The sequence below is a fragment of the Budorcas taxicolor genome, chromosome 10 (assembly GCF_023091745.1).
Source record: "Budorcas taxicolor isolate Tak-1 chromosome 10, Takin1.1, whole genome shotgun sequence".
In the NCBI taxonomy this organism is placed as follows: Eukaryota; Metazoa; Chordata; class Mammalia; order Artiodactyla; family Bovidae; genus Budorcas; species Budorcas taxicolor.
The window spans coordinates 51,138,871-51,156,092 of NC_068919.1; the positions used below are offsets into that span (position 1 = coordinate 51,138,871).

Below are 17,222 nucleotides of genomic sequence, written 5' to 3' on the forward strand. Positions count from 1 at the left end.
ACATCTGCCACTGAGTGTTCTTACACATATTTCCAGAATGCTAACGTGCGCTCGGCACGAACACATGACTTTATCTGTAGCTCCAAGCTCACTAAACCACATCTGCAGAGGCCACCTACTACTCTAACGGTTTCCACTGCAGTCCATCTGCAACTTAACATGCTAAACCCATTTGTATCCTTTCAATACCTCCAATATGGAAAGCGCTCAAAAATATGTGTTGAATGAATAAGTACTGCTGTTGCTGCTAAGTCGCTTCAGTCGTGTCCGACTCTGTGCGACCCCATAGATGGCAGACCACCAGGCTCCGCCATCCCTGGGATTCTCTAGGCAAGAATACTGGAGCGGGTTGCCATTTCCTTCTCCAATGAATGAAAGTGAAAAGTCAAAGTGAAGTCGCTCAGTCGTGTCCGACTCTTCGCGACCCCACGGACTGCAGCCCACCAGGCTCCTCCGTCCATGGGATTTTCCAGGCAGGAGTACTGGAGTGGAGTGCCATTGCCTTCTCCAATGAATAAGTACAGGAACACACAAACAAATCTATTAACTGCGTAGGGTAAGTCTATGGGCTTCCCTGGTGGCTCAGATGGTAAAGAACCTGCCTACAATGCAGGAGACTCCAACTCAATTCCTGGGTCGGGAAAATCCCCTGGAGGAGGGCATGGTAATCCACTCCAGTATTCTTGCCTGGAGAATCTCAAAGATGGAGGAGCCTGGTGGGCTATAGTCCACAGGGTCACAGAGAGCTGGACATGACTGAGTCACTAACACTTCCAGGGTAAGTATATGGACAGTACAAAAATGAGTAAGGCAACTGGTTACCGCTGAAGTCTCAAAAGAGAACAACCCCAGAGGTTTCACACTCCAGCTTATGATGTTCTTTCCAGCAGAACGTGCTTCCCCGCCCTAAATCACCTCACTACTCTCACTGCTCCCAAGACTCAATCCAAGCCTCAGTCCCTCCTAGCAACTTTTCCTGGCCTGACTATATGGAGCGAAATCACTCCTTTTTGTATTTCTGTTCGACATACTATATAAAAGCCTCTCCAGGGACTTCCCTGGTGGTCCAGTGGTTACAAATCTGCCTGCCAATGCAGGGGACACAGGTTCGATCCCTGATCCAGAAGACCCCACATACTGTGGGGCAAATAAGCCTGTGTGTCACAACATGGAGCCTGAGTTCTAGAGCCTGTGAGCAGCAACTACTGAGTCCAAGCTCTAGAGCTCATGCTCTGCAACAAGAGAAGCCAGCTCAATGAGAAACCCACAGACCACAACTAGAGAGCAGCCCCCTCTCACAGCAGCTAGATAAAGCCCATGCACAGCAACGAAGAGCCTGTACACTGCAATAAAGACCTAGTGCAGCCAATAAATAAATAAAAATAAAAATAAAAAAACCTCTCCAAACACAGTCCCACTGAAAGCATCAACTTTGTCGTGGGACAGTAGAGACCATCTTGTCCATCTCTGAACCCCAGGGTTTTGCATCATGTGCAGGAGCTGAGTGAATAAACAGCTACAGGCAAAGCAAACCACAGAAACTGTGACAGGAGGAGCAAAGGCCCCGGGGTGCTCAGTGAGTGAAGAAAGCAGCTGCTGGACCACACGAAGAGGAGGCCATCTGAGCTCAGCCCTGGAGCACAGGCAGGATTTTAACTGCAGAGACAAAGGCACAGGGGGTGGTAAAGGACATTAGAGAACAGACAGCTAATCTGATCAGAGAGACAGAGGACAAAAGGCAAGGGAGAAGTCTAGAGGACGATACACGAGAGCGAGTCGGAACATACAGCCTGAAGCTAGAATATGTGCGACCCTGGGAGACAGGCACTGTTAGGATTATTTTCCCAACAGAGAAGATCTGGGGGATCACAGGTGAGTTTTGCCAACAGGATTCAGTCATTCAGTCTACTGCTCACCAACTATGCTTAAGGTCACACATTGTATAAAAAGAACACAAACACACAAATATATATATACACACTTGTATACATGCATTCCAGTCTCTCAACAAAAACACACTGAAGGCAGGGAACTGTCCTGTGCAGAGTACCAGCAGCATTCTTGGCTTCCACCCACAAGGTGCCAGTAGCATCCCCCCAGTTATGACAACCAAAAACATCTCCAGACATTCCAAAGGTTGCCCAGAGACAGCAGGTAGGACCACACCTAGAGGGCAACCACCACGCAGACTGTCTCCCCAAGACCTTACAAGGTGGTCGCAGGAACTGGGAGAAGGAAGAATTGGTATTTTGGCAACTCATGCACAGAAATTCAATTTTTTAAAATATGTGCAATACTACTCCTAAAATGAAATGAAACACAGTACTGCCAGCAAGCAGCGGAGACAAGACCCACATCTTTGGAAAGCAAGCCTCTACTCAGTCTACGGGACAACACTGGGCTCCGGATGGAAGGGGACTGCAGAGCCAAAGCCCAGATGTGGCAAGCATGGGGGGACAGAATATACGTGTCTACCAGGGCCTGGGACTTCTTCTGTGTAGCTGGCACTAGGCTTATCATGGATGACAGTGAGGGTCAGAGTTGAACAGGCAGGTGGCAGACACTCATGCATGGCTGTGACTGTAACTAGAGGGAGGCCATCAGAACTTTTTGGGGGCAGAGGTGGATTAGAGGGTGACCCACCTGCACCAGGGTGGGTGTGGTCTGAAGAGGCCAAACCAGGAGAAGCAGGGAGAGGGCTGTGGAAACCATGCAGGCTGAAGAGAATGAGGCCTGAACCCAGACAGCGGCCATGGAAAAGGAGATCTGAAGATGGAAGTGATGCCATGGACACAGAACCCACAGGCCTGGGCAGCAGATGGAAAGTAAGGACTAAAGCTCCTTACTTACGGAGGCTCCCAAGGACAAAAAGTAAACATACATCACTAAACTCGGGGCTTCCTCTAAACCTGCCTAGGCGAGGCACAGATCAGCACCTCCATTTCACTGTTCATTGGACAGACTGGTTTCATACGCTCTTTTGTAAAGTTTTCGTCTTATCGCATCCCCCTCCTTGTCCCCAAATGCACTATCACTTTGAGTCCCTCCTGAGATAGTCCATAGGTACACAAGTACATATGCATATGGCTTCATTTTTGGTTTGTTTTTGATAATAAAAATAGTATCTGTTTACAACAGAGGAAATAAAGATCAGGAAGGACTAGGAGTCTTTTATAAAGTCAATAAAAGCAAAGCTAGATTTAGAATCCTGACCTCTCCTCAAACTATGACTATTGTGCCCAAGTCAGCACACATTCTGATTCAAGCATACAGAGGATAGTTACTGAGCACTCTGCAAAGCACTGATGATGCAAAGGATAAGATGGTCCCTCCTTTAAACTGGGGAGAATGACACATCACCTAACTGGTACAATCCAGCAAAACAGGACAAGACCAGGATGTGACAGGATGCTACAGACGTGCTGCAGTCAGTGGCTACAAGGAAATGCAGCATGGAAGAGCTGGCTTTGTCAAAATGTGGTATTAGTTAGCTATTGCTGCATAACAAATGACCCCAAAACTCAGTGACCTAAAATAACAGAAAACATTTATTATCTCACAGACCTTCTGAAAGCAACGAGTCTGGAAGTGCTTTGTTTGGTAGTTCTGGCTCAGGGTCTCTAATGAGATTGGCCCAAGATACTGGCCAAGGCTGCAGTCATCTGAAGGCTTGAGCAGGTCTTAAGGATCCACTTCTAAGATGGTTCAAACAGCTACTGACAGGAGGCTTCAGTTCTTCATCACATGAGACTTTGCGCAGGCTACTTGAGGGCCCTCACAAGATGGCACCTGGCTTTCCCCAGAGCAAGGGATTCAAGAGGAAGCCAGAGTGTCTTTTATGATCTAGCCTTGGAAGTCAGACTCCACCATTCCCTACTGGTCACATAGAGCAGTCCTATTCAACACGGGATGGGCCTACCAAGGAGTAAGAGTCACAGGAAGCATACATCACGGTGGCGGGTGCACAGGATCTGAGAGGCTGGCTACCAGAAATGCCCTATCTACCCTGATTTACTTTGACGTTGTAGATATTTGGGTCCACACTGCTTCTTATCTAATGGATTTAGAGCTTATGACATGCTCCATTTTCTGCTTAGAGTGATCACATAATAGTGCCAAGTTTTTCCACCAAGTGGAAATCTACTTAATGATCTTGGCAAGTCTTTAGAAAAATAAGCATCAGGCAGAATTTAGAAAGAGATCAGAAAAAGTATAACACAGACTGAGTAGGATTTCTGATGACAAAATTAAGGCAGTTTTCCTTTGAGATGTTAAAGATGCAACTATTTACAATATTATAGTCAGTGCCGTCATCTTTGCTATCTAAACTAGCTTCTCTGCTTACAGTGCCCCGTTCCGTGGCTTGACCACATCTGCAACTGGAAATGCACCTGGCTACTGGCCCTCAGACAGTGGCCACTGTTCCTCCTTTGCTCACACTTTTGGACTCTGGGTGGTGTCCATGAATGATTCTGAGATCTCAGAACATTTGTTCCATTTGGGGAGATAGACAAGTACCTTACTAAGTTATTCTCTCTATTAACACTTCCATAAATGTCTAACCATATTTCTAGCACCATGACATTATAACATCCTTGTCAGAAAACAAAACTTTCCTTCTACAAACCTCACCACCAATACACCATACCAAACTTCTCCCATCATTCACAAACTTCTCCCATCATTCACAAACTTCTCCCATCATTCACGGTCCCTATCCACTGTCATCTACTTGCTCACAGACAAAGTTCATAAATTCAGGAAATGAACAGCTGGCAAAGAACAAAATATCGCAAACAAAATGGGACTCTCCATTTCCCATTTCCCAATTCCCTTCCCCTTCTGCCCGCCCTTCAGCAGAGAGAGATGCTGGTGATAACCACATTAAAAATGGAAATGGAGGGACCTCCACGGTGGTCCAGTTGCTAAGACTCCAAGCTCTAAATGAAGGGGGCCCATGTTTGATCCCTGGTCAGGGAACTAGATCCCACATGCTGCAACTAAGACCCAGCACAGATAAATATATACATAAATATTTTTTTTTTGCAATTTTATTTTATTTACTTATTTTTTAATTAAGTTATTTTAACTGGAGGCTAATTATGTTACAATATTGTAGTGGTTTTTGCCATACATTGACATGAATCAGCTATGGGTATACAATAATACATAAATAAATATTTTTTGAAAAGGAAATGGATTGCTGAAGAGACCCAGAGAACTGGTGCCTCCAATATAAAGTGGCAGCATGAATAAACACCTTACTTGTAAAGACCAGAGCTGACTCCTTGCCACCGAAAGAATCTGCTCACATCACACATGACTATTTAAAAGTCCTCCACGATCTAGAACCTATTATACAGAGTGAAGTGAGTCAGAAAGAGAAAGATAGGTATCTTATTCTAATGCATATATATGGAATCTAGAAAAATGGTTCTGAAGAATTTATTTACAGGGCAGCAGTGGAAAAAAAGACATAGAGAATAGACTTATGGACATGGGAGAGGGGACAAGAGGGTGAGACGTATGGAAAGAGTAACATGGAACCTTACATTACCATATGTAAAATAGCTAGCCAATGGGAATTTCCTATATGGCTCAGGAAACTCAAATAGAGGCTCTGTATCAACCTAGAGGGGTGGGATGGGGAGGGAGATGGGAGAGAGGTTCAAAAGGGAGGGGATATATGTATACCTATTGATTCATGTTGAGGTTTGACAGAAAACAACAAAATTCTGTAAAGTAATTATCCTTCAATAAAAATAAATAAGTTTAAATAAATAAATAAAAGTCCTCCATTGCTCTTAGGGCAAAGAAGAAAATCCTTCAGATGCACACAGGCTGCATAACCTGGTCCTTACTCTACTCTCCACTTCCTCTCAATCCAAACTTCCGGTTGTCCTTCACAGCTCAGCCTCACTGGCCTTCTTTCAATACCTTGAAGAGACCATACTCCCACCCACCACCAAGTCCTTTGCACATGCTGTTTCTTCTGCCTGGAACACTCTGTGAGCTTTTTGGGGGTGGTGGGGGGGGGAGTGAAAGTCTTAGTACCTCAGTCATGTCCAACTCTATGGGACACCATGAACTATAGCCCACCAGGCTTCTCTGTCCATGGAATTCTCCAGGCAAGAATACTGGAGTAGGTAACCATTCCTTTCTCCATGGGATCTTCCCAACCCAAGCATCGAACCTGAGTCTCCTGCACTTCTGGCAGATTCTTGACTGTCTGAGACACCAGGGAAACCTAGTTAGTTTCTATTCACCCTTCAGATTCCATCCTCACTTTGCTCAAGGAAGCTTCGCCTCCCTCCCTCCGTCCCTCCATTTCAAAGCGCTTATCACAATACACATATTTATACATGTGTCTATCACTCCCACTCTTTTCAATTTTATCCCCACAACCCAGCACAGTGCTTGGCACAAAAGAAATGCTCGATGCATAACTGCCTAATTAACTAACGACTATGGATGAACTACTTATTGATAGAGGGTCCAAAACTGTATCAACAATCCATTCCCAACGGTGAGGACATGATGTTGACTACTGGTCGTCAAATCTTCTGAGTTATTTAAGTCTTGACCTCTGGTTACTCTTCATCCAAATGTGAAACAGGCAAGCAAGGCCAGGATGAGGCTTTTTACTTCTTCTCCTACTGATTAAGGAAATGGCAACCCACTCCAGTACCCTTGGCTGGAAAATCCCACAGACGGAGGAGCCTGGTAGGCTGCAGTCCACGGGGTCACAAAGAGTTGGATGCAATTGAGCGACTTCACTTTTACTTTCCTCCTGATTAAGTTTCCACACTTGCTTTTCACACCACATGTGAATTCACTGTGATTTTCTGGGTCATCCGAGTGCATGGGGTGACCTGAAAGTCCTGCTTCCATCTCCTCTCTCGCAGAAGCTGCAGGAATACATCCAAAGCAGGGCTGCAGGGGGTGTGGGTTCGATCCCTGGTCGGGGACATAAAATACCACACGCTACAAGGCGTAGGCAAAAAAGAAAATTATTTTTAATTTTTTAAATTAACAATAAATAAAAGGAGTTGGGCACACAGCCAACAGGTTCAAGATGAGCTACTGCCAGAAACTCTCAGAGAGGTCCTGGGAAAGGAAGTGTCGTTCTGTCTAATTCTTAAGTATTTTGTACAGAAAAGACTAGGAGGGTGTCAAGTTGCAGAACGATGTGCTGGCTCTCTCCTGACGGCTGCCATTGAAGGTAGTAAGCCTTTCATGATCTCCTACAGCACCTGTAACTTCATCGTCCTCTTATTTGCATATTTTCTCCCCATAAGACTGTATAAGATCTTTGAAGCTAGAAACTATGGTTGGCCTGACTCGTGTTCTCAGTGATGGGCAGTGGTAAAATACACGCAAATATTTGACAGGAAATGAATGGGCACATCAGGGACTCTGATTCTGTCTTCTACACCCACAGCAAGTGACTGTGGCAGCTCAGGTCAAACACCAGGAGTGAAGTGCCAGGATGTCCTTATTGTTCACCAAGACTCATAAGAGGCTTACCAGGAACCATGTGCAGAGCCACAGGGAGGTGACATGTCTGGGGCTTTGATGGAAGGTTCAAAGCAAACATCCTAGAACACCACACCAAGCCTCCTGTTTAGCTACTTTTTAATCAGGACAGAATGCAGAAGAGTGATTTAATTATTAAGAGCTAGTTTGGGGGAGGGGGAAACTAGAGAAAGGGGGAAAAAAAAGGAAAAAGAGGAGAACTTTTTTAACCTTGAATCTTTCCCATTTTACTTTTGTTGATGGAGGGTTCTGATCACTCTAGGCCCATTAGGAAAGAGACATTTTCCTTTCCCTGCACACTGATTACAAACCTGCTGCATCCCCCAACGTCTCTGCATCTTTGCATTCCCTACTCTCAACAGCTGCCCTTCAGAGTAAGATGATTATGTGACGTTAAAGAGCTGAGGAAATACGGATTTCTACAGTTTCCCTCGCTAACCTGGCTCCCCCTTGGAGAAGACAGAAATGAGATTTTACACTGAATTAGCCTTCTCTTAAGGGAGGCAATTCCATTGATCCTGAGATTAACACTGGTTTTACCATCTGACCCTCTATTGACCTCACGCTTTGAAAAGAAATTGTTCACAGACTGGTAGGAAAGAGGGAAGGAAAAATCTAGATGTGGTATGGGGAAGAAGCACATATATGTTTTTATAAATTTGAGTGACATTTCCAAATCATTGAGTGAAACATAAACCTAAGGCCATAATCAAAGGGCAGTTTTGGAGAGGGGAAAAAAAAAGTTTCAACATTACTGAATTTGAATAAAATTTCTCTAACGGTTAAGAATATAAAATGTGGGCATAACATTAGAAAGAAATTATATTATAAAGAGCAGAACACTATAAAAGCACACAGACTCAACACATAAGTATGTAATATACAACCCTGTAAAGCAACTCTGATTTTAAAAAACAAATAATTTTAATTGATAATACACATATTCCCTGATTTCATTCTGATGGTCCCACAGAAAGAATTTAGATACAACTGTATTACGTTTCTAATTTTTTTTTAAACTGGAAGATTTGGGGGATTATAATACTATGCAATTCTTTCAAAATGTTCAGAAGCATTTAGTTTTAACCTACAGGAGTACATCAACTTTTAGTTTACCATTCTTCCTCAACAACAACAAAAATGTATGTAATACAAAAACAGGCTGCTTTTAGAAATTTCTCAAATGTATCATTAAATAAGCCAAATACAATGCTTTTCCCCTTGCTTTTCTATTTCCAGACTTGGCTGCTTGTCTTCAAGTCCCTGCATCTACATCCTCCTTTTTCTCCTCCACTCCTAAGCCCACCTTCTCTGTCCAGTCACAGCCCCCAAGCAGTGTCCCCCTCCCTCGTAGATTCCTCATCATCCCGCCCAGCAACAGGGCTGCCCTGCCTCTCACTACCCAGCTTCCCCCAAAGGCCCCACTGGAAACTTCCTATTCCCGGAAAGGCCTTCCAAGCACCCAGGACCTGGCTTGGTCTCTCCTTCCTCCCTCACCCGTCATCATGCCCCTCAGGGGTCTCTCCTGTCAGCCCTGACCTGAGGCTCATTCCTCCTCATGGCTTACTTCTCATTCTTCCAACTGCTAATCTCTCCCACTTCTTGGTCACACCTCTACAGAGCCACACCCCCATCAGATCCCTAATAAAAAACAAAGTGCTCCCTCACCACTTAAAATCTACTCATCTGGGACTTCCCTGGTGGCTCAGTGGCCTGCCAATGCAGGGGACATGGGTTCGATCCCTGGTCCGGGAAGATTTCTCATGCTGCAGAGCCACTAAGCCCGCGCACCACAACTACTGAAGCCCACACACACTAGAGTCTGCGCTCTGCAACAAGAGAAGCCATCGCACGAGAAGGCTGCACGCGGCAATGCAGAGTAGCCCCCTCTCTCTGCAACCAAAGAAAGCCTAGGCAGCCATGAAGAGCCAGCACAGCCAGAACAGAAGAAAGGAAAGGAAACCTACTCATCTGCCGCGGCATTAGGGCATTCAAGCAGTCCGCACAATTTCAATCCACCTCATCTTTTCTATTTTAAATTTTTTGTGTTCTTTTTAAAAAAATTACTACAAAAGAATCCAACATTACACAAAATTTCAAACATTAGCAAAGCAGAGAAAAGTGAAAGCGAAAGTGGCTCAGCTGTGTGACTCTTTGCAGTCCCATCCATGGGATTCTCCAGGCCAGAATCCTCGAGTGGGTAGCCTTTCCCTTCTCCAGGGGATCTTCCCAAACCAGGGACTGAACCCAAGTAGAGAGAATAGTATAATTAACTGAGTCATCACCACATTTTAACACTTATCATCACATAGTTAATCCTGCTTCAACCATACCCCTACTCATTTTCTCCCCCCAGTGAATTATTTTAAGGCAAATTCCATAAAACAACACAGAAACAGACTTACAAATACAGAGAACAAGCTAGTGGTTATCAGGGGGAGAGGCAAGAGGATATTAAGAGGTACAGAGTGTTATGTATGAAATAAGTAAGCTATAAGGATACATTGTACAACACAGGGAATACATCCTCTATTTACAGTCATTTTAAATGGCAAAAATCCATAAAAATATTGAATCACTATGTTGTACACTTCAAACTAATAGTATGTATCAACTATACTTCAATTACAAAAAATAAAACGAAAACAAAGCAAATTCCAGATAGCCTTCTATTTCAGCCATAAATAATATTAGGTTGGCCAAAAAATTAGTTTGGAGATTTCTATAAGCTGTCACAGATAAACCAGAACAAACCTGGTGGCCAACCCAATACTTTAGTTTCTTTAGAAGATAAAGACTTTGAAAAACAGTAACAATGTTTCACCCCTAAAAATTGTTTATATTATTTCTTACTATCAGTAAATACAGAGATCGTGTTTAAATGCCCCCAATGATTTCTTTTTTATTTTTTTGGTTTTTTATAATTGGTTTGTTTGAAATGAGAGGCCAAACACATTTCATGCTTTGGATCAGGGTCTCTGACTCTTAAAACTCTCTTTTTGTGTCTAACCACTTAACTTCAAGGATTCCCTTGCAGCTCAGATGGTTAGAAATCTGCCTGCAATGCAAGAGACCCGGGTTCAATTCCTGGGTTGACAACCCACTCCAGTATTCTTGCCTGGAAAATTCCATGGTCAGAGGAGCCTGGTGGGCTACAGTCCATGGGATCGCAAAGAGTTGGACATGACTAAACGGAAAACACTTTCACTCCACTTCACCTTTAACTTCTCTTGCTCCACAAGGCTCCAGCCCAGACACACATCTCACGTTCCCACCTAACAAGGTGTTCCTTATGCTGTACTTGGTTCCCCAGTGTCCTCAGCCTCCATGCTCACACGCCCAAATACCCCTCACCTCTCACAGCCTCCTCCGTGAAATCTTTCCTGGTTGCCACCAACACAAGCCATCTCCTATAGCACTTCATTTGGGGCATTTACTCTTTCCAATTCTGAAACTGGCAATACCAGGCCCCCAGAAACTCTTAAGGTCCAAGAGCCACATAGGGAAGTTGGTAGAGGAGCTGGAATTTGACCTGAGTCTCAGAAATTTCTAGTCTCTGAGAAATCTGAAAACACTGACCACCGACTACACTTCTTTTGCTTAAGAACTGGGCACAAGAAGAGCGTAAGGATTAAAATAAGATGCTAACAGCTGTGGAGAGTCTTCATTTCACTCCCAGATGACAGTCACACACTGAATGTCCATTTCTGCATGTGGATCCCAGCCACTGCCACAAACTCAAGGAGAAAGAGGACATTTCCTTTTCAAAACTGGGAAGAGTGTGAAAGAGTATAAAAGAACACATTAAAAGAAGAAGTATGTTATGAAACAACATTTAGAAGTCCTCAAGAGTCCTTTTAAAGACTGCATGATAGAATCCTCTAGCAACGTGAAGAACCCCTCCTTCTGTGGGGTGGAAACTGAAGGAGCTTACCCAATGCCCCCAACTACGTTCACTCTGCTGTACAAGGACATCCCCCCCAGCCCCAACAAAGCCCCCAGCACCAGGGAGCTCCTGAATTCTCTTCTGTTGAGCAATCAATCTGTTCTTTAAAAGGTATGGCTCTTTGGGTCTACAAAAACCACTTTTACAGAGTATCTGTTTGGAATACCTGTAAAACATTCTTAATATAATGTGATGGTTTTCACCAAATGTTCTAGCAATTTAAAACTTTTAGTGCTCAAGCTCCGGCGAGGATGAAGTATTTGCTATCTGACAATGATAAAATAGCACTTTAGGAATTTTTGGCCCTGGGGCAGTGGCAAAAATTTAAAAACTGATGCCAGGAGGTTGGGCTGCCTCCTAAGGCTTACCAAGGAAATAAACTTTCTAAAATAATGCAGTTCCTTAACAAAACGTCAGCTTTTAATCACAGTAGTGGATGAGTCCCTCCCAAGACAGGGAAAGTCTAAAGGCTGGTGTATAAATTTAAGAAACACTTTACAAAATTAAAAAATTATATTTAATTCTCTCTCTTCCAAGTAGTTAATATAACACTACTAAAATTCTATTATATAGCACCCACATATACATAATGTAACAAAAAGGCAGCATCTGTCCATTACAGTGCTAATTTTTTTTTCCATTAAATATGATCCTGCCACATTTGTGCAGCAAACACCTTCAGAAGCAAAAGCTAATGAGGTATAAAAACACAATCATGATCCTCTTTAAGAAACCACAGGGAAATGCAAAAGCAAGGCAGAGAAATTCACAGAGAAACAGCAGTTTCCTAAAAGATCTCCCACATCATCACTGGAGAAAATTTAACCGGAACCACACACTAGGGACTGAAAATCCAGTTATGAGAGGAACTGATCCTCCACTTTCTCTCATCAGACACTGCAGAGATGTGATCACGCATCAGACACTGGGCAAGGGACACGGACAAGAGGACAAAAGTCACACACTGTCAACTTGCAAATGGCCTGTATTTGGTCGATGTGATCCTTTTTTGTCTAATGTGAAGCAATGCTTAAAAGTCAGGAGCCTAAATCTTTACAGATTATCTCATTCCCATACAACAAAGATACTTCCTCACCTACTGTTGTTCCCTTCCCTGCTTATAACACATGACAGCAAAGGACCTAGAAGCTTCCAGTAAAGTCTCCTGCATCCTGTGTGTGCTGTAAGTTTAATTTTCCTTAGAGTCAAAACACTGCAAACCTGCCAAATATCATCCTCAACTACCCTTCAATGAATAAACCATGTTAACTTAAGCTTTGAAGTAAGGTCCGAAGATAATAAAGACGTGATGGGTCCAAAGGAAAATTATTTTACTCAGCAGCCTGTTGGCACGTTCCCCAAGAAGCAGCAGCACATACAGGCTGCAAGGACACCAGGCTGCTGCACAGAAAGAAAATGAGATGGAAAAAACAGATATGTCCCTCAAAGCACTGAAAATTAAATCAGTTTCACTTTTCTCCCTCAAACCAAATCTCAAAAAGTTAAGATAGGCAAATGAACAAGAGGCTTTTTTCTTAAACTACCTCAGTTATAATAAACCCAAACCGACTATTTTTCCCAAACATTTTACTGTTACACAAACAAATCCATTTTTCACTTCTTGTTATCTGCAATTATTGTGCTGTAACTGAAGATCAGTGAATCACTATGGAGTGTAGGGGCCAGAGGACTGACCAGCCCTGGGCTGTTACTGTAATCACCACAGAATAAACAATATTAAGAGTTCTTTCATCATCATCTTTAACCCATATATGGCAGAGAACATACAAAATTTACACTGTGTAATTCCCCTCTTTCCCTAAAGATGGCATGACATTTCAAAACATTTTCCCCTTCATTTCCCCCTTTTCTTAATCAGCCAATTCAAGGCCCACACCAAAGACCTCAAAATAATTTAGAATCCATTTGTAGGAGCCAAGAATTCAATTAAGAGAAAAATTATCTTGCAAAGGTTTGGGCAATTCAGCTCATTAACCCTCTTGTAACTGTGCTGAGAAAAGAGCTTGAATTGTCTAACAAAAGGCTTCACAAGACAGAAAGAACAAAGTGGGGCAGGGGGAAGGATGCCAGAAACATCCTGTCTGCAATCCTGCCCCATCAGCAAGGGCAGCAATGGAATCCTGGAAGGGTTCACTTCTGGGCCTCTACATCTCACCATGTGCCAGAGATTTTAAGCAGTGTCCTTAAATTTTTTATGTTTATGGACTTATGGTGGTCAACAGCATAACTGCTGAGTTTACTGTTTGGGAACAAGGTCCGGATCAACAGGACTTCCCTGGTGACTCAGATGGTAAAGAATCGGCCTGCAGTGCAGGAGAATCCAGGTTCAATCCCTGGGTCAGGAAGATCCCCTGGAGAAGGGAATGACTACCCACTCCAGTATTCTTGCCTGGAAAATCCCATGGACAGAGGAGCCTGGTGGGCTACAGTCCACGGAGCTGCAGAGAGTTAAACACAACTGAGTGACTAACACTTTCACTTTTCATCTTCTGGATCAATGATGGAATGAAACTGAGTTTCACTCTGTCATGAAAAGGAAGGCCAACAATGGACATAGGTTTGGGCGAGGAGGTCCTGGGCCTCCTCTGTGCCCTGCCTGCCCCTCTGGCCAGGACCCACCTTAGTGGCCTCCTCCACGCTCTCCCGCAGGGCCAGCAGCTCGGCGTCATACTGCTCCTTCAGCTTGTCCATCTCCCGGTCGTGGCTGGAAACCTCTTCCTTCAGGGCTCCCTTCAGCGCAGCGAGTTCACGCTCCCGCTTCCTCAAGAGGTCTTCCTGCTCCTCTTTGGCGATGAGCAGATGCTGAAGGTCCTGCTTGGCCTGCAGGAGCTCCTGCAGAGAGAACACACGAGTGGGGAGGTGAGGATACAAGCGTTCTGTTGAGCGCCCCGGCGCCTCCACCTCGGCCCCCGCACTCATGGTCACACCCTCACCAGACCTCCCTATTCTCTCCCCCACACGCTACATACTGGCTTAGCCCCCGTCCTCTCTTTCTCTTCCCCTTCTCACAAGCCACCGTATCCCTTGATTCCACTATCTTAGCTTTCCTGAGATTTAATTTGAGGGAGAAAAGGGAAACCGGTTTCATTCTCGATGCTGTGAGGTGCCAGGCCTGTGTTTTCCATCTCACTCCACTTCAGTGCAGTGGTCTGCAGTCCCTGCTAGTGGCCTACTGCTTCACTGGCAGGGAGGGGGGCACAGGCCAACTTGCTGGCCTCTCTTATTTCACCCCTGGAACTCTGAACCCACAACCCAAGTCCTCAAGATGCCTCGGTTCCATTCTGAGCAGGGATAATGGTCACACATTCCCCACCTTCCCTGCCTCATAACCTCACTGCTCACGAGCAAAGTCACCAAACTGGGGCAGCAAGTTCCACTACCAATGGCATCACCTCAACACAACTGTGTCCTGCCTAAGCTGGGCATTCCTCTCAGGTCACCATTCCTTGTCAGACCTGCTCCGCAGCCCTCAAGCTCAGGCTCCCCCTGCTCCACAGACGTCCCTACTGTGCACTCAGCCAGGACTTGGGCTTGACCACCTAGCTCCTCTGCATGCCAGGCCTCCTCCCCACCCCAAGCCACTTCACAGCCAGCCAGCTTCCTCCTCACCAGCCTGCTCCAAGTCTTTACTGATCAGTCATCGTTTTTTTTTCTTTTCCTGTCATTTTGTTCCTTTCTGTTTCCTTGAATCTATGTCCTTTTCCTCAGGGGACAAGAATCCTCTCAGTCAAGGGCAAAAACAAACAAAACACACACCAAAAAAACCAAGCCTTCCACCAAACTTTTGAAAGTATAATTTCTGCTCACTGTGTGTACTTCTTGATCACCTTAATCTCTTGCAAATGGTTTTTGCTCCTACTCTACTGCCCCTGTTCCCTCCAAGGTTGGCCTCTTCATCTCAACATCCAAAGGCCTTTGCTCAGTCTTCACTTTTCTTTACTCTCCTTTGATCCTCTCTGGGGCTTCCCAGCGAGCTCAGTGGTAAAGAACCCGCCTGCCAGTGCAGAAGACGCAGGTTCAATCCCTGGATTGGGAAGATCCCCTGGAGGAGGAAATGGCAACCCACTCCTGTATTCTTGCAGGAAAATCCCATGGACAGAGGAACCTGGAGGGCCACAGCCCATGGGCCCACAAAGAATCAGACATGACTGAGCAACGGAGCGCACACACAAGCGTTGATCCTCTGCACCCGCACCCTTAGAATTCTCTCCCCCTGCAGTTCAAAGATACTACATGCTCCTGTTTTCTTCCCTTGGGCCACTTTTTCTGTGACAATCTTTTCTGGCTTTTCCCTCCCTCTTCCTAAAAAGCTAAGATGATCCCCAAGAATGTGACTTCACATTCTTCATTCTTTTTCTGGCAAGTCCACCTAGTTTTGTTTTGTTTTCCAACTATTAATTCTACATAAATAACTCCTAAACCTTTACTTCCAACTCTTATCTGAGTTCAGACCTGCAAGACTCGGCCATCTGGATGCCCCTCAGGCACCTACGGAGGCTTATGTCTCTCAGTGAATTCATCAAGTCCCCTCCTCTCCTCTTCCTTTGTTCATTACTCTCAGGGACAACAGCACCTGCTCGGGAGCTCACAGGCCCGGGAGCTTGGCAACAACCTTGATCCCTCTCATCCTTGTCCCTCATGACTCAACAGTTCTGTAACATCTTAGATCCTTTGCCTCCCCTCTCCAGGGTTAGGCTCTCCTCACCTCTGGCCCAGGTGGTTTGCATGAGCTACCCAACAGCTCCCCCGCCTCCAGTTTCTCACCTGCAGTCTATGCCATCACCCATAGGTATCTTCTGTCAGGGGGAATCCTTCACCCCTCTTGGTCCCATCTGTCTCTGTCTTTCAGAAAACCTCTCAAGACTCAGATTCTGTATGACCTACTCCAAGAAGTCTTCCTTGAATCCCCTTCCTGAATACCCAACCTCATTTTAGCTGTGCTTCTCAGAGTACTTAATACTTTTACCTTGCAATCCTTGTATCTAGATTCTATTTGCTTATCTCTCTCAGCTGGTAAAGAGTCCGCCTGCAACGCAGGAGACCCCAGTTTGATTCCTGGGTGAGGAAGATCCGCTGGAGAAGGGATGGGCTACCCACTCCAGCATTCTTGGGCCTCCCTGGTAGCTCAGCTGGTAAAGAATCCACCCACAATGCAGGAGACCCTGGTTCAATTCCTGGGTCAGGAAGATCCCCTGGAGAAGGGAAAGGCTACTCACTCCAGCATTCTGGCCTGGAGAATTCCAAGGACTGTACAGTCTGTGGGGTTGCAGAATCAGACACGATTGAGCAACTTTCACTCACAAGATTATCCATTTCTTGAAAAGAAAACAGATCTGATTTATATTTTTTATAGGTGGATCAGTGATAGCTGGGAGCAGGCCTGTTCTGGGCATATATTAGCATGGGCAGTACAGCAAGAATCTGGAGATGTCAGAATTCTAAACTCATCCATTCTTTCACTGGTAGTTCATGAGTAAATACACATCCTGTCCTCTTGGAGCTCCTGTAGAACTGGAGGAAGGGCTGTCACCTGAGAACTGAGGTCTCAAGAGAGAAAACTATTTTGCATTCAAGATGTGGGTCACTGATGAGGGGGTGACACTGTATCAATTTAAGAACAACTGACAATGGAATTTCCTTCCTTTGCTCTAGGGCAGGGGTCTCCAACCCCAGGTCACAGACCGATGCTGGTCTGTGGCCTGTCAGGAAGCAGGCTGCA

General features: G+C 44.9%; 1 protein-coding gene across 3 annotated transcripts in view; it reads right to left on the minus strand.

The window, feature by feature from the left end:
- CGNL1 (cingulin like 1) overlaps positions 1-17,222 on the minus strand; it is a 167,419-nt gene that overhangs the window by 70,313 nt on the left and 79,884 nt on the right. For all 3 annotated transcript variants that reach the window (XM_052646440.1, XM_052646439.1, XM_052646438.1), the window contains exon 8: positions 14,123-14,335. In XM_052646440.1, coding sequence (XP_052502400.1) covers positions 14,123-14,335 — 213 coding nt within the window. The remainder of the gene's footprint in view (positions 1-14,122; positions 14,336-17,222) is intronic.